This window comes from Ptychodera flava, chromosome 5, assembly GCF_041260155.1.
Source record: "Ptychodera flava strain L36383 chromosome 5, AS_Pfla_20210202, whole genome shotgun sequence".
NCBI lineage: Eukaryota > Metazoa > Hemichordata > Enteropneusta > Ptychoderidae > Ptychodera > Ptychodera flava.
In genome coordinates, this window is record NC_091932.1 from 45,147,883 (window position 1) to 45,160,878 (window position 12,996).

General features: G+C 39.0%; 1 protein-coding gene across 1 annotated transcript in view; it reads left to right on the forward strand.

Moving 5' to 3' along the window:
- Window positions 1-1,976: 1,976 nt before the first annotated feature.
- Window positions 1,977-12,996, forward strand: part of LOC139134086 (IQ motif and ankyrin repeat domain-containing protein 1-like) — a 31,341-nt gene continuing 20,321 nt past the window's right edge. Inside the window, exons 1-4 of the mRNA XM_070700988.1 lie at window positions 1,977-2,195; window positions 3,736-3,965; window positions 5,092-5,256; window positions 5,739-6,056. Of these exons, the coding sequence (XP_070557089.1) occupies window positions 2,105-2,195; window positions 3,736-3,965; window positions 5,092-5,256; window positions 5,739-6,056 (804 nt within the window). The 5' untranslated portion in view covers window positions 1,977-2,104. The remainder of the gene's footprint in view (window positions 2,196-3,735; window positions 3,966-5,091; window positions 5,257-5,738; window positions 6,057-12,996) is intronic.

A 12,996-nucleotide genomic window follows, 5' to 3' on the forward strand; every position in this document is an offset into this window, starting at 1 on the left:
CTTTGAAAGTTAAAAGGTCAAATGGGAAATTATAAGTCAATTAAGATATTATTGATACGGACTGTGACATCTGGGGGAGGGTCGTTGTTTTTGCAGCATTAAAATTGGGGTTGGTAACTCTTTTTCTTGCAACACTTTTGAAGGGCCTAATTTTCAGCCCAGGGCCATAGGGTGTGAAGGGTTAATGAATCAAATCTGATTATTTTGTTTTTGGTTTTTTTTTTGTTTTTTTTTTTTTTTTGGGGGGGTCACAATTTACGATTGATGAATTGGGGGTGTCAAATTTTAGAAATTTGATTTGGACGGGGGTCGTTCATTTGTTGCTCAAGTTCCACCGACCCCCTCCCCGTAAAAAACGAATGCTCCCTAAGATAATTCACTTTAATGTAAACACATGCACCGATGTAAAAATGTCTATTTCAAACAACTACACGAACAAAAATTGTTCTGCCGATCACCGACGCGGGGGGGGGGGGTGTTATCGCCCTGACCTAATACCTCGTTAGGAGCTCATAAGGTAGTAGACGGACGATAAGCCCCCGATGGTTGGTGTTCGGCAGAACAAATTAGGCTAATGAAGGGGATTAGGGACTGGTCAGTTTCTTTGGCCTGGGGGACCGGTGGATTATTTTTTGTCGACGTCAAAAAGTGGCTGACCCCCCTATTCCAAATTTGAAAACAGGGTGACCCCCCTATTCCAAATTTCGAAAACAGGGTGACCCCCGCCCCGCGCGACATAGGTAAAACAAAGGTGGACATAAATTATATATATATATATATATATATATATATATATATATATATTATATATATATATATATATATATATATATATTATATTTTACATTTTACATTTATTTATATTTTAAATAGTCATTCTATGTTTTAATGAAATTGTTGACATGTCAGTTGTAAGATAGGAATTTCAAAGTGTCAATCTTAAAGTTTGAATACAGTACGAATACAGTATATTTTGAATGAGCTGTATTTTGAATGAGCTGTGAATGTATTTCACACTTTCTATGCTTAACCAGATGTCCTGAACTGTTGTACAGAAATGGATGTCAATCATTAAAATCAAAGAGGAAAAAGCAGTGAATCAAAAACTTTGATGGGTGTTAAGACTTGCCAACCATCCAATAAATCTCCTGAGGAGCCATAGAGAGCTTTTTTAGCCAAATCTGATGTGTACAGTGTCTGAGAGGACCTTTTCTTGTAACATTGAAACCATAAAAGCACAGCTAATAATGACAAAAACTGCCCTTTTTAACTGTTATTTTGGTCATAAAAAAGCATCTTTCTACAGAAAACCTTTGACACAAAGGAAAATAATTGCATCAATGAGAAGGAAAGATATCTTGTCATTTTTCTATCTCTAAAATAAGTCACTGTATCAAATATATATTGTGAAATATTTGTGCATGTTGCTTTCTCATACTGAATTATCATAGAGAGAACAGAAAAGTATCAGGAATTTGTCATCCTTTCATATGAAATACAGATTTCATAATGGTACACTTTCACTCTGCAAACATCAAGATATCTCTGATTTATTAAAGTATGGCGCCCGAAGGCGTGCCGAAAATACAACTGAATGATGAAATTTGTGGCTGACACTAGCATTTTAGGCAATGATGAGCCTGTGACAAAATTCAAAAATACACTGACCCCCCCTATTGGAGATTTCAAAAACATGGTGACCCCCCCCTAGGCCCTATCACCAAAGTCAAAAACAGGGTGAAAACCCCCCCCCCCCCCCCCCATGAATCCACCCCCCCCCCAGGCTGAAGAAACTGACCAGCACACACTAGACACAGGTAAGGCTTGTATAATGAAAAAAAGTTTAATACAAGACACTTATTGATCATATTCATAACTTCAAGACGAATATTGCTCGCGAGACCCTGTGCAGAGACCAAGAACTGTTGTGGATACTGACTATAACGTTATGCAAATGTCATTGGAGTGTCCTACCCATCATGCAATGTTGGCGTCAAAAATGGCTGCTCACTGACATGACAACATTTCAATGCACATACATGTTCTCTAGGAAAGGTGGTGTTGACGTTGCAACTCTATATATTCTGGAGGGCTATAGACGAAGATGCCACCCAAAAAGCCCGTAGCCAAACCGGCAGCTAAACCGGCTGCGAAAACTGTGCCAGTGAAGAAACCAGCCGCTCCGGCAGCTAAAGGCAAGTAGACTCAGTTTAATATCAGGATCTACTAGCTCGCAGGGGTGTCAACAAGTGGCTCATCTGTCATATCACACCATCGGATCAGTGACAACACCAAAACAATTTCAGTTTTTTGTAGAGACACAAGTCAGTATGGTCTGATTGATGTATCGTAATCTAATTTCAGTCGTGTCAAGTGGCGACCCCCTCAGTCAAAATCGGGAAGAGAAAAGGGGCCGGGGGGGGGGGGGGGGTCGATGAGGGTAACTAAAAGCGATTTATTGCACTGCAACGTAGATAGGTGAGGCCCTGCCGCTCATCCACTCGATGCTTATGGGTTCAGCAACAGCACAAACAGTTCGAGCAAAGTAGAGGTTCACTTTGTGTATGGACGCAAAAAAAGACGTCCATGGTTTGTGTAAGCATACACCGATAACTCGAGATCTCGCCGAGCTGGTGAGCGAGGCCGCAAAAACTTTAAAAAGCAAAACACACCGACCGCCTCACCGTAGCGCTACAATTTTGCAGCTAGCCGCCTCCATGGTGTATTACCAAGGAGGTGGAAGGGCTTCAACCTCCATGGTGTTGCAATGATTTACTGTAATCAACTTTGACTTAAATAATTAGCAGTTAGTATTTTCTTGCAACGCTCCAGCAGTGTTCTATGAATATACATCGTCTTGTTAATGTTAGTATACTATGCTCTATTGGTTACCAAGGCCAGTTTGTCGCCTTGAAACCCAAACATGTCCGTACATGAGACTACTAAAACAAAGACAAACAAGACATAATAGATACAATAAGACCATTTCATAACAAGTTTAAGTTCATGACTTAACACAAGTCACAGTCCTGGAGGGACTGTGCACAAGTTTATGAATAAATTCCTAAAGTTTGTCTTTCTTCAAATTGTATGGTGCAGACACATTTTAAGAAACAATTTAACCAAGAAGCAAGTGAGTGTACAACACATTGACATCTGTTTTCATGTAAAGAGGGTAAAGCACCACTAGCTGTATCTTTTAGCATTATATTATGATTTTTATTTTCAAACTAAAATAAGTTTTTGAGAATGTACTATTTTAGGTATGTGTACATACACTTATTGTTAAATACCCGCTGAGACTGTAAATGCAATTATGAACAAGATAAAGATTACACTGCGATTAAATGTTTGTCCAAACATTACATCGCAGCCCCATGCGAAAAAGCAAAAACCGTGGATACTGTGCATATCTGCACTGAAATCTTCACATAAAATGCACAGAGTAGTCCAATGTAATGCATAGAGGTGAATGGTTTCAACTGTGACATAATATTACCAAGTTTTATAACCGTTCAGTTTGAACTTGTCATAAGAATTTGACACAATTTGTGTACACATGTGTTTTGTGAGATCTGTCAAAGTGTCCATTTTCTCATTGCCCCAGGAATTTGCTATAGCAACTTATAAATAGATAAAAAGTGAATCAGATAAGTTTCCTTGTATGAATAGAAGAACAAATTGCAGGGAACACAATGATCAGAAATAGATTATTTGGTATTTTTGTCTTTTAAGGTGGTGTAAAAAAGCCAGTAGGTACAGCAGCTAAGGGAAAACCAGTCACTGCCAAGGGCAAAGGAAATCAGCCCCCTGCAAAGCCGGTGAAAAAGGAACCAACAAAACAGGACCTGGCAGCAATTGTCATTCAAAAATGGATTCGGAGATTTCTTGGCAAGGTGGCTGTGAGGAAGGTGAAGAAACAGAAGGAAGATTATGAAGCAGAGATGGAAAGACTGGAAAAAGAGGTATGGATTAGCGGGATAATCTTGAAATCAAACATATCCATGTCTATTGTCCGTGGAATTCAAACTAACTTTTCATGATATTCTTGACACCTGCAATATTGCCATTGAAAATGTATAGCTGTAAATATACAGTGTTACCTGCACAGTGTTGAGAGGTCAACTGGGGTCACATCCCACTTTGGCAGTGGTGACCCCTGGTTGACCTCATTTCAGAACAATAATCAACACTCCACTCTGACGCAGTAATGCTGCATATTCGCATCTAGACAAATGGACTTATGATATTCAACGGTGGCCCATATTTACAGCCGTTGATAGTTTACTTAACAAATTTTGTAAAATAAATTTAAAGACTGGCTGTACATTATAGGCTATACATTTGGCAACATGATTTTAAAACAAAAAATCAATTCTTCTGAGTTCAAAAAATTGGTAGTACTGCAGGATAAGAAAATATTTTAAACAATCATTTTCAATTTTTCATTCAAGATTAAATTGTTTGTTAATATAGTGTTCAAATCACCAATGAATCATTTTCCAATGCATCAGAAAGATATTAACACTATGATCTCCAGTATTGATTGTGAACTGATAGAGCCACATTTGCCTTTTCCGATTTTGTATAGTCTCTGAATAGTTTTGGTATTATACTCAAAACTCACATTGTGCACTGCTTTTCTGCCAAAGCCATAGGACTGCTCATTTGACAGTGAAATGACCCTGGCCTACAAAAACCAGTCTAGAAAATTTTTTTGTAACTTTGATCCATCCCCACGTGACTTTTTCAAGCAGAGCTGCATACATGTAGTATACACACAACCAGTCTCCAGGAGACAAAGCTGTCTGCCAGAATTTGGAATCACGTATAAGAATAGAGTAACTCCCATGGCATTAATAGCAAATTACCGGAGGGACAAATTCAGTGATTGACTTCAGGGGGACACAAATGGTGTATTTTTCCAGGCTGGAGTCCTTTCACAGTCAAATGAGTAGTTTTATGACTTTTACAGAAAATCAGAACACAACACTAGACATAAGTTTCGGAGTATCATACCAAGACTATGGAGTGGTTCTAGACAACTTTCCTGATTGCAGTGCAGTGATATCACCATGTTTTCTTCCGTAGGCATTTTTAGCGATAGTGAAAAGGGAACAGGAGCAGGCAGCTAGGGAAAGAGAGAAAGAAGAAGAAGAGAGAAGAAGAAAGAGAGAAGCCATCAAAAGAAGAAAAAGAATTCTGGAAGCCGCTTTTGATGGGGACAATGATGAAATAACTCAAGTTTTGAAAGAGGTGAGCTACATCAGCTTTCATTTGTATGTTTCAACCTTTTTCCTGTTTGTAGTTGCACCCACCCGGTTTAATAGGATTGCACCACCACAGCCAGGTATCACAACTGATACAAATAGTGAGTCTATTTATATTATTTGATAGTAGTGATTTATGCCATGATTAACCTTTGCTTTATGTGTGGATATCATGCAAAATTGATAAAAAAAATAATGATATTCTTGAGAAGTTTGTATTTGGACGGCCCCCTGAATTTTCAGAACCAAAGATTGATTGTTCGTTAGTTGTACATGTATTGTTGTAATTTGAACTATGGAGTATGAATGCTGCAAAAGCCACTGGTTTGCAGTAAACCATCAGTGGTCTCTGACACTTACACACTAGACAACTAGATTTGACTTTACCATTGAATCTTTGTCTTGATAGAATTTCATTGTTCATATACATAATTCTTTCTCTTTGATTTCATTAAATTTACATTTTAGGTAGACCAAGAAGACACCAAAAATGGTGTCAAAAATGACTCAATAGGCAGAACAATCCGTGCCAGACATCAGCTTGAAATGGTGGACTGTGCTGATGCAAATAACAACACACCGCTGTCTGAGGCTGCCAGTGGAGGACACGCTGACACCATCAAAATGCTGCTAGAGAAAGGAGCTGATCCGAACAGCCGGGGACAGTTTGAAAGGACACCATTGTATAGAGCTGCATTCAGTGGACATCTTGAGGCTGTGGAAATATTGCTACAGAATGGAGCGGATCCAAGACTCTACGCTAATGACGGACAAAATCCAGAACAGGTCAGAGCAATAACTTTTTGTTAAATTTTATTTTCATTTCGCATTGAGCATTCTGTGCTGTGGGACCAGTTTCAAGATAAATTCACTCTGACCACATATGCAGCCCCACTTTTTGCCGGGTAGTCCTGCATACAGCACGGAAACTGTTCATTTTCTGGCGTACAAGTGATGGACCAGGCTCAGTGCAGCACGTCACTAAATTCACATGAGCGGTGACCTCGCAACTTCTGAACACAAACTGACATCACTGATGATGCCGGCCACCACGTCAGGTCACCGCCCACATGACTTTAGTGATGCGCTGCACTGAGCCTCGTCCCGGCTCGTATGCCAGAAAAAGAACAGTTTCCGAGTAGTCATGTCAGAAAAAGCTTAAAAAAGGCGATAGTTTGGTGATTTTTGAGCAGATTTCTGGTCATGGTAGGTCCCTAAGAACAAAGCTTTCGATGAGTGTTGGCAATTGTAATTTGGGTGGAAAGTTTTTGAAATATCGCCGAACAAAGTTGCAACAAGCGTGCTGTTGGATAGATTGTGAACCTTAGTCAACGGAATTTCCATAGGTGTGGTGGTGGGGTTGAAAACGTATAAGTCAAAACGAACCGTTAAAGGCAGAATCCCGTCCAAAAACACCACAGCTATGGATTCACAGCTACAATGTAGAGTACAGTATACATACAGCCCTCTTTGTGGTAGTCCTGTGTATCATTTATAGCCACTTGTGGTGTAGTCCACATACATGTACTGTATACAGCCCACTACATGTATGTGGTTGTCCTACATGCAGTATACAGCCCACTTTGTGGTAGTCCTATGCACTACCATTTACAGCCGTCTTTGTGATAGCCCTACGTACCAGTTACAGCCATCTTTGTGGTAGTCTTACATACAGTATATAGCCCACTTTGTTGTAGTCCTACGTACTACCATTTACAGCCGTCTTTATGATAGTCCTACGTACCATTTACACTCCACTTTGCGGTAGTCCTGCATACAATATTTATGATAAAATATCATCACTATTGACTGCTCCCATGAGAATGTAAATACTTGTATAAAGTGAAATTTTGGGCAAATTGTTCAAGGATTTTCAACAGCATTCTCTCATAATGAAGCAAAATTTTCAATCTGATTTTAGACAGAGAAAAAAAAAATTAACACTTTTCATAATTATATGCAATTTGAAAACTGAAAAAAGTTAATCCCTGAATAGAATAAATACCGTGTACCAACTAACTGACTTATAGAGAAGAATCTGTTGATGGTGTTGAGATGTTTGGTTTAGTTTTTACATCATTGAAGGGACATAAGCTGTAACATCGGCAAGTTTTTCAGTATTCTGCTTTGGTATATCAACTACTGTGTATGACCCTAATGCGTTTGTCATGCTGAAATTTTGAGTATTCTTTTGTCAACACAGCTTGTATGTGTGTAGTGATCATTGTTTATTGTTTACAAATGAATTCTAGTCTGGACTTGAATACAATTTTCAACAATAACAATATAGATTGTACTCATATAGGTTGTGTTTATATGCTAAATACTTGGCATTAATATGCCGTTCATACACAGGCCATTGAAACGTCTCTGAAACGGTTCTGGGCCAATACTGACACAGAAAGTTATGTGTGGACACTCCGAAATGGTTCTGAAGCGTTTCAGATTTGAGACGGTTTAGTCGGCCCGACCAGAGCCGTTGTAGGGATTAACTCTATCCGCAAATCGCTGTGTGGACAGACTGAGCCGCTTCAGAAGCGTTTCAAACGCCCTCACGCGACAGGTATTTGTAACATAAAACAAACAACAACCAATATACAATATTCACTTTCGCCATGGCTGCCGAACACAGTACTACATCTCGCGGTATACTGGTCCGACGAAGAGATAAGCTTGATACCAAAAACCCTATCAATTCGACCAGAAAAAATTCATTACGATTTGAAAAACGTCGAATTAATAGGGAATTAAAACTGCCGAAATAAATTAGTGGTCGAATTTAATTTGGAAAGACGAGGATGAAATTTAAGCGAGACATTTTTGCCATGTTGAGACTGCTTCAAAGCATGGACTGTGAAATTTTGTGAGGTCGACAAATTTCGTAACAAAAAAACCTCAAACGCACGTTGGTGTCACATCAAATCAAAGTGGCCGCGATTACAAACGGAACAATCTGTGAGACTGCCACCGGCCGCTCGACGGACGACACGTAAGTTGACATCGTGTGCCAGCCCTTGGAAATATATTGTAACTCCTTGACAGGCAGATGAGATAGTCTTATAGCGTTTGATGCATTGAAAGTTTGTAAAAATAATAAAAAATGACATCACCGATCATAGGAAACGTGGTGTTGAAGATAATAGTTTTTAAAAGAAGGCTATGACGACCATATTTCTGTAAGTATTATCTAACTTTAGAAAACCAACATCTGAAGATTTACTTCCACCAACACTTTTGGATTTGTTCCACTCTTTATTATAAGATTAGTCGAATTTCTGGAAAGTAGGTGTACATTTTCGATGTCTGTGTATCGTCTACACCGAAGTCATATCCGAAAGAGTATAATCAGTTCGCGACCGCGTAAACCTCTCTCTCCCTCGCTCTCTCCGGCATTTCAATGTTTTATATTGTCGACATTTATATATCAGTCTGAAGTTTCAGGTCACTGCTCATTGCAAGTAGTTGATGTCAATTTTTCCGTATCGGGCATGGTCTCTATCGTCACTCTAATTGTTAGTGTTTTCCTGTTATATTCCATATCAAACTCAAAACACAACGTGAACAACGCTGATAATATATTGCATATTTCGTATCGAAAACCGGTAAAGTTCGTAACTGGTGACATGTCACGCCCTGGAGAAAGTTCATCACCATCGATCGAATGTCCGTGGCGCTTTTGCTTCCAAATAGACATATTGAAATGCACAGGGAACTTCGCGGTATGGCAATTATATGAACTTTACCTTGAAGAAAGTCTGTGACTTTAAACTGGCCGTACAACCAACAATAAACATGGCGGAGCAATGATACCGATTTCAGAGACTTCGATTTTTTTTTCATTGCGACCTCGACCGCTGGTGAGAGCGAGTCGTCTATTTTTTTCCCACTGGCTATTTGGCTTTGAATTTTCAATTGCCATCTTGTGCTAAGTTAAAGCTAAAAACAAGACGGGCGTTCTCTGTAAATCAATAAGCCTTTTGAATATGAAAAAATCGGACATCTGAACCTCAACACGCAGCTTGAAAGTTGTTCTCCAAATCAGGACAGGGACATCGGCCCGGGACATCGGTGAGGCCGGATTTCACGTAGTAGCTATGGAAACCGACGGCTCTGTCTATGGTTCGTTGTAAGAAACCATGCGATGTACGCTCCCTTGGGCCGTGGAATTTCGCCGTATCGCCTCTACAGACTACACCGTCTATTACCTAACCATGCTATTAAACAATCACACGATAGTTCAGTAACATATATCTTCATTAATCTACCGATCATCCACCGTCGAACACTTCGAAAACAATGGTCGCGGTCACGGATTCAAGGACGTTCACAAGAAGAAATTATCAATAAGTGGCGCGCAGAATTATTTTTACTGGTTTTGAGAACTTCTAAAATAACTTGTAATCTGTATATCTTCACACATCGAACCGATATTGTATACCTATCACCGTCGAGAACCGATATTGTATACCTATCACCGTCGAAGTTTATGTCTTTCACTGTAGAGTTCTTTTTATCCAAAACACATATTCAGAAGAGTCCCACAGAGCAGTCAAATGAAAGGATAATTGCTTCAAGCGAATGAAATTGCACGAAAGAATGAAAATCAACAGCACACCATGGACGTGATTTAAAACAATAGAGCTTGTGAATAGGACTATTTGAGTAAAAAGTGCCGTTTTTCTTGCAATTTTAGCAACTGTAACGACCCTTTATTCTTTAATACCTTTCCATAATTGAATTAAACTAGGTTTAGGGCTTATACACACAGTGTACACTGATGTACAGAACTTTAAAAAGTATTCTGCTGGTAACGAACAGGGGTTTACACTCTAATGGGCGCAGTAAAACAATGGTCACGTCCATAGATTCAAGGACGTTCACGGGGAGACACGATGGCAAATAGTGCAGTGTCGTAACATTGCTTAGACTAGTTTTAAGAACAGTACAATATCTGGTCATCGGTGTACCGCTACCTGTGAATCGAAACGACAAGTGTAGACCTATAGCTTCGAAATTTTATGGGAGAGACACCACGACTGAGACCGACAGTAGCATAACAAACTATTCCCAATTGTTCGTCGTGTTTAATACAGACATCTCTGTAGGTGATTCTGGTTTCTCTTGAATCAAAAGTCCGACATTGACAAAATTGACATAAAATAAGTCCGAAAAGTTATGTTTTATTCAACTAACTGATTCATCTCCTTTGATATCCCCTATTAGCTACATGTAAACAGTCCGGAAAGACTGACATCGATGTCTCCCGTTTTGCAAAACATCTCATCAGCCGGACGCATGGGCAATATCTTTGTACGTTGGTCACAACTAATGACAGTATAGGTCAGGATGTAACATCGGTCAAAGTAATATTGAATATGGAAGACGAAAATGCTTTCATTGATTGACAAAAATGAGAGGGAACGAGTCAGTAAATATCGAACCATAAAGGGGAGATCGAGACTGCCATCCCCCATGATTAATCAACTGGGAACAAAATATATATTTCGATCAACAGACTTACACAACCAGAGACAGCATTTTATTCAGCTGTAAAATAAGTCACCGCCTTTCCTATAATAACCCCCGTTTGCGTTTCGATCTACTCTGCTCTGTCTCCAATCGGTATGGCCGTCCGGGTTTCGCCTGCCGTACTGACTGATACATGGTTATTTCTTCACATATTTTTTTCATCGTTTGGCATAAAATACAGCATCTCTTTGGTGCACAAGGCAAATCAACGTTTAGAAGGAAAGTCACAGGAGGTTAGGATATTATATACCGTAGGTGAAATTAGAATGGAATGTTGAAGATGAAAAGACTTTTATCAGTCGACAAAAATTGCCATAAACCGAGAATTGAGATTGTCTATATGATTTATTAATTGGGAACAAAAATATTCGATTGAGTCATTAAGTTTGTGTTTGATTCGTTTTAAATGTGTTCCTACATTCTTATCCGATTTTTGTGTTAATAAAAATGTTTGTTTCGCCTCGGATATTTGTAGGGAAGTTTGGATTAGTGTGGACGGTAATGTTTTGTTTGTGTGAGGAAAGCTTATGGCGAGGCGAAACAAACATTTTTATTAACACAAACAATCGGATAAGAATGTAGGAACACAATTTAGAAACGAATAAAACACAAACTCGACACAAAAACATTTTGGATAGTTCGGTGGGGAGCCTCTTTCACATTCTTTACAGCCAGTACGACGTCGTTCGTTTCAGCCATCTTGTTATGCAGTATGCTTGGCCATACACACCTTTTGAACTCGAGAGGGCGCATTAAGACGTCTTAAATATCAAAACAATGGCTTAATTTTGTGAGTATGGACACGAGCGGACCCAAACTATTAATCCCCTGTGTTTACAAATCACAAATAAAGTCGCTGAAACATTTCAATTTTTGCCTGTATGAACGAAGTATAAATTACAGCATAGGGATTCAATGCAGAAAGTGTAGGGAAGCCACAAAACAAAAGTCATGAAAAAATAACCAAAAGATAAAGCTTATGGAGCTTTGATAACAGTTAGACAGATTATGGACTCAGTGAAGAGATGGGGCTAGACAAATGTCTCACATATTCAGTTCAGTTCAGTTCAGTACAAATAAAGGGGAAGGTATCCTAGTGGATTATAGAACCCCTCTAGATCGTTGTAGCTGCTTCATAGCGGTCGTATTCGTGCTTAAAAGTGTTCACATCTTGTGAATTAACAATACTGGCTGGTAGACTATTCCACTTATTGACAATTCGGGATGTAAAGAAATGCTTCCGTATGTGAGTCACTGATGGTTTTGGCAACTTTAAATTATGTCCACGTGGTTTTACAGAAAATTGCTTTTTGAAAGGAGAGATCACACAAGTCGTAGTGGTGTAGAATCTTGAAAGTTTCAATCATGTCACTGCGTAGTCTTCTGTGTTCAAGTGTTGTTGGACCAAGGCATTTCAGTCTATCTGCGTAGTTTACGTTGCGAAGTTCTGGAATTAGTTTCGTTGCTCTTTGTTGGACTTTTTCTAAAAGTGCTATGTCTTTTTGTAACCATGAGGACCAGGTTTGAACTGTGTACTCAAGTCTTGGCCCAACCAACTGTTTATATAAACAAAAATGATGTCTTTGGATTTGTGCGTGAAAGTCCTTTTGATTAAACCTAGCATTCTGTTCGCTGCCTTGGTTGCCTGTACACATTGTCTTGTCGGTTTCAGATTTGACTGTATAGTGATGCCTAAGTCCTTCTCTTCCCCCGTATTTTGTAGTCTTCTTGTGTTGTCCATGTTATACGTGTTATTTGGGTTTTTCTGACCAATGTGCATAGTCTTATATTTTGTTGCATTAAAGGCCATTTGCCATTCTTTTGACCATTGTTCCAACTTGTTTAAGTTGTCGTGCAAAATTTAATGTCATGGTCATTGCATAGTGGATGGTAAATTTTGGTGTCGTCGGCAAATTTCTTCAGTCTCGAAAGTATTCCATGGTCGATATCATTTATAAAAATACCGTCAAGGACAGTGTGCTCACATTCGGTTTGAATTGGTCTCTCCAGAAATATTTAAACCAGGAAAAACAAGAATGACAAAAGCAAATAAGGTCTCCAACTTAGGTACTGGAGGTCATCTTTATAGGAACATGCATATCAACATCTATAGCAATAGGACACGCAGATTCTACATACATAAGCAAATGTCAACAACAACAAAAAGACAGAGAAGGCTTGATAAAAATAAAAGGTG